Source organism: Callorhinus ursinus, unplaced genomic scaffold (genome assembly GCF_003265705.2).
Source record: "Callorhinus ursinus isolate GAN/ISIS: 27379988/994484 unplaced genomic scaffold, GSC_fseal_2.0 scaffold1, whole genome shotgun sequence".
In the NCBI taxonomy this organism is placed as follows: Eukaryota; Metazoa; Chordata; class Mammalia; order Carnivora; family Otariidae; genus Callorhinus; species Callorhinus ursinus.
Window position 1 is genome coordinate 86,169,045 of NW_027397063.1, and position 19,672 is coordinate 86,188,716.

Sequence of the window (19,672 nt, forward strand, 5' to 3'; positions counted from 1 at the left end):
TAGGCCAGCCTTGCAAATAAGAACCAAAGAATTATGAGTGAAATGGCCCTTTTTTTTCCTAGCTTGCCGTTCACAGGAGCTCAAATAAATGAAATCATTTTTCTCTGCTTTTCACTCAGCAGTAAGTCATTGGTAATCCAAGGTTAGTAGAAAAGCAACTATGGAACTCAAAGAAAATAAAAGAGAATCACTCTTTCTTCCTTAGGATGGGTAAGGACTTTCTAAGAAAAATGTAAAAATCACAAAGGGAAAAAATAGACTTCCTTCCATAAAAGTTAAGATTTTTATACATCATAAACCCATTAAAAAACCAAATGATAAATGATTTACTAGGGAAAGCAGCACAAACTATATCAAAGGGATGAGGTTTTTTTATTATTAATAAGGCAGACCAATAAAAGCTCAATTAAAAATGGACAAAAACAATGAACAATTTGCAAAAGGAGAAATAGGAATGACAAAAATATTTAGTCTCAGCAGTCAACTGAGATGTGAATTAAAATAACAATACACATATAGTCTTTTCCATTGTATTAATAAATTTTAAAAGCAAGAGATAATAATAAGTACTAGGATAGTTGATAGGAATATAAACTGGTATACACCCCTGAAAAGTAATCTGTCAAGAATCATTGTTTTCTTACAGGAATCTAATCTAAGGGAATTAAAATGGACAAATATACATATTTATATGAAATGGTATTATCTTTATGGTACTTATGCAACAGAAAGTTAGAAGCAACTTAAGTAATTACTATAGAAATAGTTCATTTTTTGTGGGTCTATATAATGGAATATTATGCTGCAATTAAATGTATTTTGAGGAAATATTTTTAAAAACATAAGTGTTCATAATAAAATACAAGTAAAAAAGCAGAAAATAGATTATTTAGACAGTATGGCCATAATTTTGAAAGAAACAAACTTTAAAACATATCTTAAAAAAAAAAAGCAAATTGCCTGAGAGTTACAGACATGGTTGGGTTTGGACACCTGCATTCCGTCTCAGGTGATTTGGGATATACTCTTTAGCCTCCTGGAATATCAGATTCCGGATTTGGAAAATAGAAGATTATTATCACCTTGGCTTTCTTACAGGATTGTGAATGTTAAAGTGAGAACATATATATATATCTTTGGAAGTTATCATTATTATTTGCAGTTTTCTCTTTGCAGATTCTGACATGCTTTCAGAATGGAACTCTCAAGTAGAAACAAACCTATGTTAGTTATTCAAAGAGTCATAGAAATAAATATACTCCAATTCAAGAGTGTGATCTGGCTTGGTCTCTGGGAATATTAGAACACTTAAAACTGGAATCGAAGAGGCTGATTTCCAAGAGCATTGCCCAAGTCATTTGTCTCATATCCAACAATAAGCTTGTCTTTCTGTCCTCACTCACTTAATGATACATCTAAAGGATGCATGAAGCAAATTCCGGTAGCAGGCAGCTCAGCTCCAAGAAGTTACAAGGGTTATTTATCTTTATGGGACCACTGATGTATATAGTGGTTCTTACCTGATACTTACCTATTGTAAATGTGCCCAATTTTCCCCCCAATAACAGAGATTTAATGGAGATAGGATAATTGAGGTAATCTGTCATTTAGATGAAATGTTTTAGCAGCTTTTTGGATAGTTCTTGAGTAATATACACGGAGGCATTAGTTTACTTTGGTTTATGCAAATATTCAGTGTGGTGTGATAAATTGCATTTGCTGTTGAAAAATTCCTAATGCTAGATTACAGTGAAATATTGTTGCATGTTTCGATATGTAAAACTCAGCAGTTTTCTGTTTCTATTTTTTTGTCACCACAGCCCTTTTTATATTTAATTCAGATGATACTAGATTAACAGAGGCTTGAAAACAAATTGCCTGGGTTTGCATATACATTTAATGTCTGCCTGTGGATGAATAGGACCGTGAGTCTTTCTCCTGGATTTGCATGACCTATATAAGTTGTTCTTTAGGATTAACTGGAATTTTTTGCCATTGTAAGCAGAATTGCATTCAGGCTTTAAATTCAAATTCTTCTGTGCAGCAGCCTGGGCACACATGTGTACTTTGTTTTCACAAGAATTGAAATCCAAATGCATTCGTTTAGATTATGCGTTGGGAGAGTTTGTGGGTAACTCAAAGGTCATGAGGTCAGCTATGCCAGTGGGGGGGCCCAGATGGGTTTGTCTCTATCCTTTTTTAAGATTTGAGATCACTTTGATGGAACTGACAGTATGAGTGATTTAACCCTTTGAGGAAATAGGGGAAATTTTACTGACTTTTAATGGATAATTACTGGAGGAAATAGTTCTATTCATTTGGATGCCTTTTGGTTTCCTGCTGCTTAAGTGGACAGGTCTATAGATTATACAATACTTCCAATTTATAGCACTTACTTCTCGTGGAAAACAAAGTCTTCACAATGTGTGATAAATCCCTTTAAGAATCTGTAAAGTAACTGCATTTGCAGTAGTTAAATGTTACAGTTCTAGAGAGATGGTTTTTAATATATTTTTAGCTGTATCAAGAGTGCTAGTGAACTTTTGGCTCTTAGGTTGAAGAGCAAAATCTCCCTGAAGGATAGATTTAGATAGACTTTATCAAGGGCATTTGGACCCTGAAGTGTATTTCTCTGATGATATTTCTTTGGGGCATTACTAAAACTGTTTCTTTTGATGTTGGGTTTGGAGAAAAGTTTATAATCTGTTGTGCTCTATTTCTATGGGTTTAAAGGTGATTTTTAGGATCAAAATAATTCCCTGCATTTGTTAGAAACATATTGATTTGGTTTAATAGTTCGATAAAATTATATGTTAGGTTAATTATCTATTTAGTAAGCTTTATTAAGCACCTTTATGCAGATCACTTGGAGAACTTCTAAGAACTGTGAGTTCTGAGTCTTCCCTTTATGGGCCAATTTCCTAGTTGGAATAACAGGTTCATTCATATTAAACTAAATAGCAATGCTTGGCATTATTTGATCATCAGATTTGGGAGTGGATTTTGTAGGAACTCAAGGAAGGGGGATACTTGTGTTAAATGGAATGGTGAGGGGACAAGCTGAAACTTGACCTGAGAGGATGACTACAAGTTGGATGGGCAGAGAAGTGGAGATAGGGTTACCCAGCAGGAAGAACTGCAGAGGAAAAGCTCACTGAGCTCAGAAGACAGGGATAAGCTTATTCTGGCCTACGGTTTCCTACTGGGGAGTGTTGAGAATCAGAGAGAATGGAGAATGGTTTTTTATTCCTAGCCTAAGAACTCTGGATTTTACCTATGAACAGTGGGAATTATTGGAGGCTATTGCATAGAAAAATGGGCATGCCAGGAAGATAAATTTGGCAGCATTCTCAGTGTTGAGGAATACTGGAGGTTGGAGGCTGGAGGTCTGGAGATATATTTAGAGGACTGTTAGAGAATTCAGGAATGAAAACGTGGATGAGATGAATGTAAAAATCTTGCAAGAAGAATGGACAGAATTTAATGACTGAACAGATTGGAGGATGAAGGAGAGAAAATGTCCATGTTATTTTAGAACCTTGAACATGGATAATTAGGGGGAAATAGTATTCTTAATAGACATAGTAAAGCAGGCAGGAGACTCAATTTGAGGGCAGATGATAATGTACAAGATTTTGGATACAGTGAACTTGAATGATAATGAGCTTGTATGTTGAGGTCCAATGTCTTATAGGAATAAGGTTGGGTTCTGGAATTTGGTTCTGTGCTTGGTTTAAATGGCATTGTCTTATCATTTGACTCAGGAACCAGGCACTTAATTTAGAAAGATATTTTTGCATGTGCTATCACTTTGTACTTTACAAAACTTTAAGTGGAGTCAATACTTGATCAACAATTGTTAATGACTGTCATGGTTAATAAATTTCCATAATGAGTCAGAGAAGGAATTGGGGCTAGAAGTCAGGTTTTCTACCTTCTAGCCCAATAAACCACCTTGGAAGATTTTAATAATTCGTAGAACTGCAGGGTTGGTAGCATCTTAAAGGTCATCTAGTCTAGTCATCATCCTGAAGCTGAAATTCTTCCATATTATCCCTAATTTATGGTTATCTAGGCTATGTTAGAAGCCCTATGATGGGAACTTAAGGCAACTCATTTTACCTTTGGATGGCTCCAGTTGACATTTGTCACCTTATAATTTTAACCCATTTTTCTTAGTTCTCTCCTTGAAGGTCTACAAATCAAACAAATCAGATATGACTCTCAGTCCATAATCCCTGTGGACAAGAAACGTGTGTTTATTTGCTTTAAGATAACTGAAATCCCCTTCATCTGGTGAACTGGTGGGAAATTCAAGCTCAGTCACTATTCTTTAACCGCCAGCAAATTGCATAAAGATCTTAAGGTCTGAAATAGTTCACTCATTTACTTCAGGTGTGGGTGCTGTGCTGCCTTGTGGAGTCCTGAGAACCCCAGTGTGGAGTGTCCAGACTCCTTGTTACTCTACCTTGCTTCCCCCTCTGGAAAACTCACCTAATTTCTGTAATGATTTTTGTTTCCACAAATGTCCAGAGGAATCACTAGCTTCAAGTAGCTTTAATTCTCTGCTCTGTGTAAGCTGTTGAGGCAAAGAATACCAATGGCTTGGTGATGTGTTTGAAATAGGAAAGATAAAGAACAAACACAAATTAATACTCCAATAAATAGTCCTGCCACACAAATTTAAGCACCGTTGTCCATGGTAGCCCTTGGAATCTTTGACAATCTCCTACAGTTTAGTCCAAGACACATTGCATGATACAACTTTCCAAGACATTGTGTAATGCTTTCACCTCCCAATTTAGGATGGTTTGTGGGGTTGTAGGTACATATATGTTTACTTCTTATCTCAACTTCATTTAGACCAATAATTAAATTGCTGGTTGTTTCCCAGCTAAATAATGGATTGAGCTGGCCCATGAGAGTATTGACAGTTGAAGATTAGCTCATTTGATTTATGGATTCACCACAGATAAACCAAATCCCCCATCTGTGAATCCCAGAGATTTTAATGCAGGCATATTTTAACAATGGCCTTCCCGATTTTGTCTTCAAAGAACAACAACATTATAAGGTGGCTACTGAGCTGTGGGATTTTGATTCTTCTGTATTAGTTGGAATTCACAAAGTTATTATTTGTTCACAGATAATGAGTGTGTATATGGCAGCTACCCTGAAGTTCCTTTGGAAGAAATGCCAGATGCAGATGGAGTAGCCAGCACTCTGTCCCTCAATATTCAAGAGCCATGCTCTCCAGCCACATCCAGTGAAGCATTCACTCCAAAGGAGGGCTCTCCATACAAAGCCCCCATCTACATCCCTGATGATATCCCCATTCCTGCCGAGTTTGAACTTCGAGAGTCAAATATGCCTGGAGCGGGACTAGGAATATGGACCAAAAGGAAGATTGAAGCAGGTGAAAAGTTTGGGCCTTATGTGGGAGAGCAGAGGTCAAACCTGAAAGACCCCAGCTATGGATGGGAGGTAAGAATACATTTTGAGTTTACACATTTAAATATATGCAGATGTGTGAAGAAAAGATCAATTTTTACGGTGGCCATAAAATAAGCAAATTCCAAATGTTGCAAAATGTCTTCAAATAGGTCTTTAAGAATGAACCTCCCTTATAATCTTGCTTCTTGATAGAAACAAAATGTTGCATAAATATATAGCATGATAGAGAGGAACTCAACTAGTGAATGGTAAAGAATAGTATCAACTTACAAACATACCAAAGGAAACAAATACAGTTTTTATAATTAACATCGTTTAGAAGCATCATATATGGCCATCCATATAGTATGTGGCATAAACAAACAAATGTCATCATATGACAAGCTTATTATATTTTATCAATTCTTTGGGGGCAAGGCTTGAAAGATTGGAGGAAACATTTGTTTTCTCCATTTTTGTGGCTGAGTTAATTTGGTTTTATTTTGTTCTACATGGTCATTTTGCTCTGCCTTCTAATATATTTTGCCACTCTTATGATAACGCTGCTTTGATTCTACATGCTTCTAGAATATGAGCACTGTACTCAATTCTGTGATGATTCTTTATATTCAAATTGATTTAATGAATAATTCATGCATAAAAATGATGGCAAAAAACAATATGAAAATCAGTTGCTGGTTTTAGCCATGCTTTTCACAGAACCCATCTTGATAATATCTAAGAATGAGAAGTTAGAGTCCGATTACAAAATAAAAGTAAATTTTATGTCAGTAAGAACAGGTAATTATGTGATGTTGAGCTTATAATTTTTGTACAGATTCTGTAGCTGTATCTCTTTCCCATTTCTTTTTATTACTTGAAAACTTTTGTGGTTAAATCATAACGTTATAATTTCTGGAAAACCTGGTCTATATCTACAAAATGTATAGGCAATTTCCATATTAGCAAGAAAGTGTTTTTTGGAGATGTGATTGACCCTTGGTTTCCTAGTATTTCAGTTAGACAGAAATCAGATAAACTAGATTTATTTGGTATGTTCTCTTAATATTTATGATCATTAATAGAATATATGGTCAGCATTTTAAATAGAAATAAATAGGCTGTGCCTTCAGGACTTAATTTCACATTTTTGTTCCTTTGTTTTATATGTATCCCTTTGTGAAATCTGTGCAAAATGCCTCAATCAAAACAATCCCTGTCCAGATTCCAAAATGCCCAAAGTTAAGATCTGGATTTGATGTGATGACAAATGAGAAATTCTTCCTTAGTTGTGTTCTTAGCCACGGCTCAGGTAAAGTTGTGGTTTGGCTACACTGCTTTTAGACACATATATTGATAAGAGATTTTTAAAAAATCACTGTAGCATTAACTGATATGTGAGTTGAATAAGTTTTAGACTAAATGCGTAGAACTTTACGTCATTTTTGTTCTCCTTAAAATAAAGGCTATAAACATTCTAATAATAAGTAACTCATTAAACTTTTATTACAAAATCTCCAGAGTTAAACAACAAGTTCAGTACTGCTCGAGATTATCCAGAAGCCTTGGAATAAACCAAGGCTTAATAACAAAATAATTTTGTAGTTACAGGTTTGATAAATGCAGGACTATGTCTCCTTAAACAGGATACCTACGATTGGGGGATGAACCTGGGGAAAATTCGGCATTTAGAGGAAATTTAAAAATAATTATTTTTCTCCTTGGGAGTAGAATGTCTTCAGTATATACACAGGAAAATACTTACCTTGAGAAATGTAAAATGATTCTTTTTATTATGTTAAAACTGAGCTTTTTTATTGCTTGGAATTCAAGGTACCTCTATAAATAGTCCATGACTCTGGTTAAAGATCACCCATTTCTTCTTTCTCGTTCAAGAATTCATTTGATGGTCAATTCAGTAATTGTCTTCACTATTTTAATGGTTGCACCCACTTTTGAGAGTATGCATTATCTGCTCTAGATGTATTATGGACAAAACCAGAGAAAGGGCTTTTTTGGTGATTTTGGCAATCTTGTTATCCATGGAGGAGTACTTGAGCTCTTGACTCTAGGTTGTTATTTTTCTTTTCCCCTTCTAATCTTACCCTAGTTAATACAAAACCCGGTCATGATCAACAAAGGCACTTTCACAAAGGCATCTTGCCCTGCTCCTGTGTGCTCATTTTTAATCACTCTCCTGTCATATTTACTCTCAACTATAGCTGATTTCTCTCCTGTTTGGTTAGACAGATAATTGTGATCAACTAGTGCAACCTTGGTTTTTGATACTCCTTCATTTTTAAAAATGATGAATTTAGGGAGAAAAAAAAACCTCTTAGGCCAAGGAAAATATACATGAACAGAGGAAATCCATATTCAGCAAACAATCATTGAGTGCATACTATGCATCAGATTCTTCCTGCTTTCCTTACAGAAACCCAGTCTGTCATAACTGAAGTAATCATTGCTATCTCCAGTACCATCCTTGCTCTTTTCTACTAACAAATCTCCCCTCCTTGAGCATTTCCTGTATAATAAATTCTATTACCATCTGTCCAGTTGCTGAAGTCAAAAAATGGGTTATGTTTGACTTTACTCTCTCCCACACCAACCAGACATGATTCATAGTTCCCATGGTCTATCAGGACTCCATTCTTTGCACACACTGGTCTTCCTACCTGGGAACCTCCTTTTCCTACCCATCCTTAGCAAGTGTCTATTCATTCCTCAGATTCTTCCCTTCCTTGACATTCTCCTTGACCTTTCTAGTCACAATTTAGTACTGCTAACATTTTACCTCACCATAGCACCAGGTAAAGGTGAATACATATACTAAAGAATTTAAAGCCCTGTGTAACATCCAAATTTTCTGCCTAGCTTCCCTAATAGAGCAAAATATCCATAGCTGTATCCTCTGAAGTGCAGTGTCCTGATCGTGTTTTATCTGTGGTGTCTGCAGTACTCTTTCATGCTAAGTGCGTTACCTGAAATAGCCAGACTGGATTAGTCACCTCAGGCTGCTATAACAAAGTACTACTGACTGACTGACTGGGTGACTTAAATGGCAGAAATTTATTTTCTCACACTTCTGGAAGCTGGAAGTCCCAGATCTAGGATAGTTGATTTGGCTTCTGTTGGGGACTCTCTTCTTGGCTTGCAGGTGGCCACCCTCTTGCTATGTCTTCACATGGCCATTCCTAGGTGCATGTGTGCACACGCGCACATGCACACACACACACAACATAGGGCGAGGGGGAGAGTGCTCTGGTGTCTCTTCTTATAAGGACACTGATCCTATTGGATCAGGACCTTACCCTTATGACCTCATTTAACCTTAATTACCACCTAATGGCCTTAGATATCTGCAAATATAGTTACATTGGGAATTAGGGCTTCAACATAATGGATTTGGGAGGGATTTAAGTATTCAGTCCATAACACAGACATTTAATAAATATTTGTTTGGTAAAAGAATGAATGAAAGAATGAAAGAGCAGATGAAAGAATGATGAATGGATAGAGGATTATGTGACTCATAAGAAGAGATAGGGAGTGGGGCTGAGGGAGTTCCATGGAAAAAGCTAGAATCTGGATTTTATACATGTGCAATCAAGTCTTAACTCTGCCACTATTGTGCAATTCTAGGGAAATTACTCAAAATTAATTGGTTCTTGCATTTTTATTTGACCCATGAGCCAATAATAATTGCCCCATGTCATTACTTGTTATATAATTAAAATGAAGTAAAGAGATATGGTAGTCTTTTCAAAGAAAGTTTTCTGAAGAGAAAGCTCAAAGGTAATATTGCAGTTAATGACCACCTTTTTGAACCCTCTTTAAATAGTTTTTATTTTTATGTATGTATGTATTTATTTTTAGATTTTATTTATTTGTCAGAGAGAGAGAGAGAGCACAAGCCGGGGGGGGGGGCAGCAGGCAGAAGGAGAAGCAGACTCACCGCTCAGCAGGGAGCCCGATGTGGGACTCGATCCCAGGACTCTGGGATCATGACCTGAGCTGAAGGCAGATGCTTAACCGACTGAGCCACCCAGGCATCCCGTGTTTAAATAGTTTTTAAAAAGTGTAATATATTTCCCCAAAAAAGGCACTTTTGGAAAATCATTTGAGTTTGTATTTTAGAGAAATCAGATACTTTTGAAAATATGGTTTACAGACCAAAATACAGAGTTAGGTAAAATAAGCCGCAGATACCAGAAACTGATTTCTCCCAAACCAGTATTAATTTAAGAAAGAGAAACTTTAAAAATAATGTTAGAGTCTGGCAGTGATTGCCACCTTGCAATGCCTAAGACTTGTCTCTAACAAAAAGATTTTTGAAGACTGGGGATCACTTGATTGTCTCCAGGACCTAAAAGTAATTAGGGATGGACACTTTCTCTTCAGTTAAGAACTTTAGAGTTACTGATTGATTGAATAATAATAACAAAAATTCTGTTGGTTCAAAACAAGGGTTTTCTCTTATGTTTTCTTCTAAAGAGGACCGTTGTGTGACAACATGGAAATTGCATGGCGAGCAGAGGGGAGCAGGATTCTGGAGTGAGACTTCCCAGACTTAAGACTTCTTCAAGGCTCTGTGTGCTAGTTGAGAGTTTTGGGAAAAGTTATGTAATTGGTACCCCTCATTTTATATATATGGGACATGGTGATAATAATTGTACCTATCCAGTGAGGGTTGTAGTGACAATAAAATGTGACACTGTGTGTGAAAAACCTACCAAAGAGACTCCCACCTGGTAGAAGAGCTTAATAAAGGTGAACAGCAACAACAAAAGCTTGGCTGAAATACAGATCTAGCACAGGGTCATTAGATAGGGCAAAGGCCAACTTTATTTTATTTATTAATTTTTATAAAATTTTGCTCTCTTCTCGTTTCCTGGAAGTTCAGTTATCTCTGGGGTGGTCTAATTACGTTACTCCGGGTTTATCTGAAAAGGAAGCACTGGTTGATTTTTAATTAACAAAACGAGGATTTGGGAGAGATTCATAAATTTATTTTTAAACCAAACAATAATTTGGGTGGCAAATTTTTTAATGGCCTGAGATAGGTCATGGAAAAACAACATGAGGTTTTGTTTCCTTGTAATATTGTCACTTAGCACATTTTCTCTGTTTATCTTTGTTACCATTGGTCATCATAAAACTCCGCAAGTAGATGTAAGTCAGCTGATGACGCACCTGTTAGGTGCCAAACCCTCTATTGTCTCCCTCTCACCCAAAATTGATCCAGATTACTTTGATCAGTTAAAATACCAGGTATGAGCTTAACTTTACTTTTTCTCCTTTTGAGCATACACATACTTAGGTGTAAAAAATTATGACATGAGTGGTCAGTAAATTTCTCTTATGTTTTGTTAAATAGATGGGAAGGAATAGTGGAAAGAGATTTTACTGGCATCAGAAACTCATTAAATAATTTTGATGCAGTGCTTTGACAATACATTATGTTCCAGTAATGTAATCCTGAAATGTGATATTACGATGAATGTGTGCCTCCCTATATCATTTAAGAAGGAATAGTTCTCACATTTGTAAGTTTGTTTTTGAGTTCTGCAGTGATGCCTTGTGTATTGGAACATGCAATCTATATGTTAACTGAAATATGGCTATCCATTAAAACAACAGCAACATCAGACTTTGAAGATACCTAACAACTGATTTCAGAGTCAGGAGGCTGACAATCAAGTAATGTATGTTTGGTAATAAAGAAAAATGGGGTAGTTTGAGATGTCCTAACATCTCATAGGCACCAAATTTCTTGGATTGGCAATATTTCTCCCTTATTTCCCTCTAGGTTTGCTTGGGCCAAAAATGAATTTTATAGTGATTTGTAAAATGAAATCAATGGTTTGGCATTGATTTTAGAGAAAACGTTTATTCATTAATGGGAAAGCAAGCACACTTGACATGTTGCATATTCTTAAAGCCAGAAAACTAAGTAAAGACCTTTGTCTTAATAATTTTGAAATGAATTGATTCCAGGAGAGGGGGAAGAGTATCAATTATCCAAAAGGGGGTCTTTAATGGGTAAAGAGAAATGTTATCTAATATAATAAATGTATATTACCATAAAACCTTATATTACAAAGTATTAGTTAAATTTTGCAATGTTACTTAAGGATGACAAATATAGTTTGGATATTCAGTTTTACTTTATGAAGAATTAAGAGAAAATACCAAGATAGGGATGCCTGGGTGGCTCAGTCGGTTAAGCATCTGCCTTCAGTTTAGGTCATGATCCCGGGGTCCTGGGATTGAGGCCCGTATCAGGTTCCTTGCTCAGTGGAGAGCCTACTTCTCCCTCTGCCTGCTGCTTCCCCTGCTTGTGCTCTCTCTCTCTCTCTCTCTCTCTCTCTGTGACAAATAAAATCTTAAAAAAAGAGAAAATATCAAGGTAAGAAGTAAGATTTACTAATAGGATCCTGAAAATGACTGTCATTGGGGCCCAAGAAGATGTTATAGATTCTCTTGGAATATAATGAAATCAAGAAAAGAAAATCGGTCTATTTGATTCATTTTGTGCTTCCAGCATACATATATAGTAGGAATTAAATCTCTGGTTATTAAAAGAAAATAGAAGTTTATTCGCCTGAAGCACCAGGAACTACCTATAGTTTTGCCAGGGGCTCAAGAGGATCCCATACTGTTTGTGAAGAGGTTAGAAATCCCCTTACCCCACGTCCTACCCCTTCCGCGTATGTCCTGTCAACACCTGTGGCTTGCTCTTCTTATGCTTTCTTCCATGAAAGGTTCTTGATGGAATTCAGCATGTCTACTCTTCTTATTGCTGTTTTGACAGCTTCTAGTACTTCCAAAGTATAGTCAGTGATGTGGACAAGTCTGATAGCAAAAATTTTTTAAAAGTTCCCTAAGTATCAGTGCACCTGTCATGATGAGCACCGGGTAACATATGAAATTGTTGAATAACTAAGTTGTACACCTGAAACTAATATAACATTTTAAAAATAAAAATAATATATAATTATACACCAGACAAAAAGCAAATAACTATATTAAAATTATTAAGTAAAAAAAAAGTTAAAAGAGGGTGTGCTGTATTCTTCAAAATTTTCAATGTCATCAAAGGCAAAGAAAGGCAGTGAAAATGTTCCAAATTAAAAGAGAAGAAAGAAATAGAACAAAATGTAAATCTGATCTTAGGATTCTGTCAATTGGCAAAAATGGACTTCGGATAGACAGGGTAAATAAAAGTTTGCCAAGGTAAAAAATAAACAAAGCAATGTGTTTTACACTTAAAACTTACAAAATATTATGTCAATTATATCTCAATAAAAATTAAAAATAGTAATATTAAAAAAAGAAATACACACTTTTCAAAAATCATGAATGTATTTGACATTGACATAGAGGAAAAACTGCAAGACCACCTCAATAGAGAAAATCCTAATTTATTTTCATCACAAAACCTCTGAGCAAACTCGAAATAAAGGGTACTACTTTGAATTGATAGACATATAAACAGGCTATAGCTGACATTACAATAATGAAATAACTTTGGACATTTTCCCTCAATGACATGTAAAATTCAGGATGTCCTTATCAATACTCTGTTCAAAATTGTCCAAATCAGTGCAATATGGAAAGAAGAAAGGAATAAAAAGAACAAAAACTTGAAAGGATAAAGTAAAAATGTCTGTATTCACAAATGATATGATTGTTTAGAAATTTATAAATACTAAGAATAAGTGAATTTTTAAGAGTAAGCCTGATAAAAGTTAAATATACAAAACTGAATTCCTGCACACTTGAAAAAGCAATTTGTGTAAATTTAAAATATCATGTATGTCAAACAATTAAAATGTTTAGTCAGAAAAATCAAATATGTAAAATAAATATAATAAATATTTTTAAGATACACTGAAAAATTCAAAACACAGCAGAAAGTTTAAAGACGACCTATATAAATAGAGAAATCACACTCATTGATTAGACAAGTCTATGCTGTTAAGGTAACAATTCTTCCCAAAGTAACATATTGACTCAGCACAATTCTAATCAAATCGTAGTAGGTTTTATTGTGGAAATTTACAAGTTGATTGTAAACTTTATGTGGAAATGTAAAAGACCTAGAATAGGGAAAAAAAAAAAAGTTCCCCAAGTATCAAGAGTTTTTTTGTTTTACCCTGCCTGACTTGGTGATCAACTAGAATTTGCATGTGAGTCACTTATTTTTCAAAAGAATATTGGGTGATTTTCTTCCAATTAAGACGTGTATCCCACAAAATGTATCAAAGTGAGTTTCTTATTTATTCACCCCCATACTTGTGTATGAGTTGCTTAATTGGTAGTGAACCTCTTTAGTAAAGATCTCTCTTAATAGATTTGACAGTCAATTCTAGGATTTGGTCAATTCTTTATAATAATTTGTTATTCTAGAATACTTAGTTGGCCCACTGCATCAGGATGTTTCATTCTCTAAGTCTTTTACTTGAGGGTAAGTTTGGAAGCAGTGAGAAGTAATAGGAAATAATGGATGGAAATTATCTTTGAAGGATAAAAGAGTTAGTGCAGCTTCTTTGCTCCTTTGTTCAGTGTAACAGTATGGAGAGAATTTCTTCCAAAAATGGTATGTAGGTAGTATGGAGAAATGGAGACACTGAGGGGACTTATACAATAAATAAAGATTGTATTAAGGTAGCATGTTGGCTTCTCAAAGCTTATTTACACTGATAGAATCACACAATACAAATTTTGCTGAAGCACTTTTTCTAAACATAGTTCTGTCCAGAAATTTAGAAAAATGAATATGTATTTCAGCTATAGGAAAATTCAGTACCTAATTGCTATTGTCATTTTTGCTCTGCCACATCTTTTGGCCTCTCAAGATATAGCTGAAGCTGGAGATAGGTTAAATATTGAGTGCTTTCTGAAGAATATGTTCTACATGATAATTAGGAGAATTGTCAAGCCAAAAAAATCACAACCAGGAAGAAGTTGTCAGCTATCATTATGACAAAGGATAATATAAAGAGATTTTATGTGTGTGTGTGTAGCAAATAGATACTAGCAGCTACCTGTTAGTTTGTCCTTTCTTTCAAATCAGTATTTGATATAATAAAATTTTAGTACAGCACAAGAAATTTGACAGTGCCTTTATTATAAGGGGAGTTCTTATATTGGTACAAGGTGAACAAACATTGCACAGAAATAGCTTACCTCACTGAGGAACTCTGTATCATGGTGGGTCCACATGACCAAAGGAGAAAATCTCAGAGTTTTCTTCTCAGAGGGACATTCTTGGCTAGGAACAAGACCAGCAGTTTCAAGAACAATTAAAAGTTTATTCTGTGACTGTTGGTCATGCCACCTGTTCCCAGTATCTACTACTTCCAGATCCAAACCCTATCCCATTTTTCAGCATGTATCCCATCAGCTTTCAGAACACATTTTTATTCCATCAGTCAAATGCTGCCCTAGACACAGAAAATAATTTGTACCTCCTATGCTAATCCTAGAAAGTCAGTTGTAGGGTGTCATCTGATCCAGAAACAATGTCTCCAGAACGCACACCACACAACCTTACACACATGCACACATGCACGTATGCCTTCTTAGGGTTTTTTTGTTTTAAATTGATCATTTTGGAACCTAAATTTTGGATTTGGACTTTGAAACTAAGCCTTTTGGATGTTTGGCTCTGATGCTTATTCCATGTAACTCATATAAAGTTGGGCACCTATATGAAGTTATATGGCCATATAAAGACAGTCAGTATAATTTTTTTAAAAGGCCCAGTAACTTCTCCCCACCCATCCAAAATTTATTAAAAAACCAAATCTTTTTCAGAGCCATCAAATGAGGATTTCATTTATGATGTCCTGAAAAACTTAAATCCTGTCTCCTTATATCTATATTCTCCGTGTCATCTATCGTTCACCTCTTACTCTCAATATCCCACATATCCAGCAGTTGCTGCTCTCAAACACTCTCTCCATATCCAGGCCTCTGCCTTTCTGTCTCTCTTTAAGTGTATGTGTTTTTTATGTATATATATAATTATATAATATATTTAACATATTTAATAAATATGTATTATTAAATATATATTATTTTTGTATACTTATATATAACAATATATATTCATTAAATATATATCTATATATAACATAAAACATAATATATATATAAATATATATTTAAAATCATATAGATCAACTTCTCCAATATGGCATTTTTTCCATTCTAGTATTTTCCATTCTGGTGTAGATATTTTCCATTGCCTAGTATCTGGATTTGGCTAATAAACAATGAGCCAGCCATCGATCGGAGAAGGGAGGATGGGCAGGGGATGATGATTACAGATTTCTCTGCCCTGAAATTTCCTCTCTTATTCCTGCCCCACCTGCACCTAGAGGAAATGCGCATATATTTTCTGCGGCCATGACTTGTATTTGCTGTGACCATTGGCTGGTCAGCTCATGTCACAGGTCCATAGGAGATCCTTTGTGCCTCCTACCAACTAGCTGACAGTGGTGTTTTCCTCTGACACTCCAGCTGACCTCCCGGGCTTCCCAGGTGTGCATGGCCTGGCACAGAAACCTCAACTGGCTGGCAGCCACAGGTGTGGATGATTTGTTTTTTCTTTTTTCATTTGTTTAGATTCTTGTGGTAGAATTCAGCAGGTGTGTAATGCCAGCATAGAATCCTCCACCCTGGCACAGAGGCCAGCTGCCTGCAAAAAAAAAAAAAAAAAAGATGTTCTTTTTGGTCTTGCAACGCTGCCAGTTTGGATCCCTGTTTTCCTGGAAACCTCACCCAAGGGCAAGACTCTGCCTAACCAGTAAGTTAGGATAAGTTCATCTCAGTAGATGAGCAGGAAGAGTCTCCTTATATGAACCTCATCTACAGGTAGGAGCAGGTTACCTTGTTCTGCCCTCATGTTTTTTTTTTTTTTTCTTCTTTTTTTCTAACTTGAGCTGCTATCATTGCAATTACAGGGATGTAGGAAATGCTGGACTTGGTTTCAGAGAGATATAAACCATATTAGGATGCTATTGTTGACACATACATTTCTGCCCATTTGATTGAGACTCAATAGTAAAAGCACAGATGGAGATTGGTTCACTGGGCAGGGTCCTTCCATCTTCCTGCTGTTTCCTCAGGAAGCCTCTAATCCTGGGACCCAATCATTTCAGTATAGGGCCGGGTAAACTTGGAGATCATCCCTGACCATGTCTAGCTTTAGCAGAGGGGTATGGGAGGTGAGCTGTGGTAACACTGGGGGAACAAGACAGTGAAGCCAAGAACCATTGTCATTAGTCTGTCAGCAGTGTGGGGCTGGAGCGAGAGAACATTCTCTCTTAGCCCTCCTTAACCTTGCAAAACACTTGTACTGTGGCTTTTCTTGGCTAGGTCATGATAGCTAAAGACATAGATGCACACACAACCTTAGATTTCTCAGTTTTCCTTTGTCATGGATTTTCCCCATTTTTCTTTTTAGAGTCAGACTTGGAGTTTATTTGATGTTTTTACTTGCATACACATAATATAAGACGGGTTTAGGGGGCAGGGAGGCCTGATTTGCCCTATGGGCCCTATACCACTCTGAATACAGGCATTGGTTGTCCATTCCCTTCAGATAATACGAATGCACCACAATGAAATGATGACACATGTCAGAGGAACATTTGTCTTGGAGGGCGGCAGATGGGGTGTGTAAATCATACTTGGAGAAAAGGGGTGTCACATGTATCAGCTAGCCAGTAGACTAGTCTTTCATTCTGCATCTGAACCTTGTACAATGCAGATATTTATGTTAATATACATCTGATCTAACAGCACTAGCTGAAGAGAAATCAACAGTAAACATCATATGGACCATTACCATCAATTTCACAGCTGCTCTGTTTTTGTCGTGGCAGTCATATGTTCGTCTTTAGCTATGTTATTTTAATCGTGGCATCTCTTGAGAATCTAGTTTTTCGGTAATAATACATGAGATAAAACCTTTACATGGAGCTCCACAATTGAGGGTGGTCGATCATATGTCCAGCATTTGATTAGGACTTATTTATATCCAAGTCACTGCCTCCCGTTAAGAGATGAGGAGAGATTAAAAATAGCTCCATTGCCCAATGGATGATACTCAAAAAGAAAAAGAATTATCATTGTATTTAATAAGAGAACTGCCAAGCAATCATAATTCTTTCCATTAAGTAAATATGTTAGAAAAATTTATTATGAAATGACACATTATGCGAGCCAGGAATCAAAGATGACATCCTTGCATTAAATACGGTAGATGCCATTAAGGAAAACAGTCAATATGTCACCAAGCCATGGCCTGTAAAAATTAAATTGATTTGGTAAATGTAAGTAAGATAGATCTGTTTGCTTTCATCATCAATTTTGAGTGGGTGAACAGGTGATGTCACCAACCTGGGAGCGATAAAGATGCAGGACCATCTGGAAAGGCAGGTGATGAATGGGCAACTGCTTTTGGATAGTGACAGTGCTGTGGTACTTTGTCACTTGGGATGCAGTACTTAATAACTTTTCAATACCATCATAATAAATTTCACTGCCTTATTAATATAGAAATGGTGAGTTATTACCATGATGGTGGGTGTAAATAACTGGAGATGCAGCCGTCAGAAGCTGATTGTTTGGGCACGTTTCTTTAAGCAACACGGTTGACTCGTGATAATCAACCCATGTCTATACCCGTAGAGTTTATTGCACTTGTCAAAGGAAAAAGTAGTATTATTCAAAATTATATGAAGTCGTAATAAACAAGTTTAATATATTATCAGACTTTTCCTGTAAGTTTCCAAACATGAGGCAGTAAATCATTTTTAATAATGTCTTTTCGTGTAAAATAATGTCCTTATGCAGTAATAATGTCCTTTCTTAACTATTAACAAAACAGTCGACTTCTTTGTACGTGTTTTAAAGGGTATTTTTATTTGTACTTTTCAATCATTTTCTTTTGCAAATAAAGAGCTGAGGCAGGTATTTTTATTTGTACTTTTCAATCATTTTCTTTTGCAAATAAAGAGCTTAGAACGTTTCATTAACAAGCTCGAAAGTTGCTGAGTACAGGCCATGTCACACGTTTCCATTTTATTTGAACAGATGTACTTAAGAGTAAACCACAGCAAACGAAATACACATGAAATTATAAACACGTGTCACTAAGAAGTAGGCAGGAAAGAGCCTCTGATGAGCATCTGTGTGTATTTTATGAAGCCAAAGACTGCCACTTCATAAGTTCGTCACTGATGTCTCCAGTTTAATGAGAAGAAACAAAATATGTAGATAGGTGTAAGTTGAAGATGAATTACTAGATCAATCACTTAGCACCAATCAGGGTGTCTGCCATTGTGCGGTGGGAAAATAATTAGATCTGAGATGCTGTTCTTATTTATATGCCGGCTGTTCGATGTGAGATGGAATATGGGAAACTTCCTCTTTCATGTCACTGTGGTCTTTATATTGTTTCTTGGCGAGGCTGACTTTTAATTCTGACATTGTCTTTCAGGCTGCAGTCTGCCAGCCTCTTTTCTTAAATGAAATGCCTCTCCACCATTTCTATTACTGCTGAAAAGAGAGCCAGCAGTCTATTAACAGGCAATAAAGTTCAGGAAGCCCAGGACTCATTTCTTGGGTCAGAGGTGAAAATTGCATATAAATGAAACAAAGGTGTGCCTTGATCGCTCAAGAAGCAGCACCAGAAAGAACACACGTGTTGTTAGCCAGAAGTCTCCCACTTAAAGGGAAAGGAATAATCGTAATAATGTTGGCCGATGGAGTTAAGTACTCAGTTGAGAGAAATTATATCAATCTGACAAATATAGCCTTCACAGGAGATAAAGTCTCTAATGACCTTAAATGCATATATTTATCATTTAATTCAACAAGCCAATTCCCTTGGGCTTTTGACCAATGACATTTCCCCTAAAGTTTAGAAATTTTTTACTAGCCCAGAGAATAATGGCCATTTGTCAGAGGGTTCCAAAGCTAAATGCAGTTGGAAGCAAAGAACAGGAGAGGGGCAAAAGAAAAAAAAATGGCTAATAGAGTCTTTCTACCTCAGAGCCTATTAATACGAACTTTCATTGATGCGAGAGCTGCAATATTTCGTGGCTGAACAGTAGGTGGCAGACATTGTAGTGAAGAAATGGGGAAATTTTAATCTAAGCAATTTTCATCTGATTTCATTAACTTCCAAATATGTCATCAGCGTGCACAGCACATTAAT

At 36.0% G+C, this 19,672-nt stretch overlaps 1 protein-coding gene across 9 annotated transcripts in view; it reads left to right on the top strand.

Moving 5' to 3' along the window:
- The window catches only part of MECOM (MDS1 and EVI1 complex locus), a 532,091-nt gene that overhangs the window by 248,506 nt on the left and 263,913 nt on the right, over positions 1-19,672 (top strand). For all 9 annotated transcript variants that reach the window (XM_073897608.1, XM_073897575.1, XM_073897586.1 and 6 more), the window contains one exon: positions 5,147-5,484. In XM_073897608.1, coding sequence (XP_073753709.1) covers positions 5,147-5,484 — 338 coding nt within the window. The remainder of the gene's footprint in view (positions 1-5,146; positions 5,485-19,672) is intronic.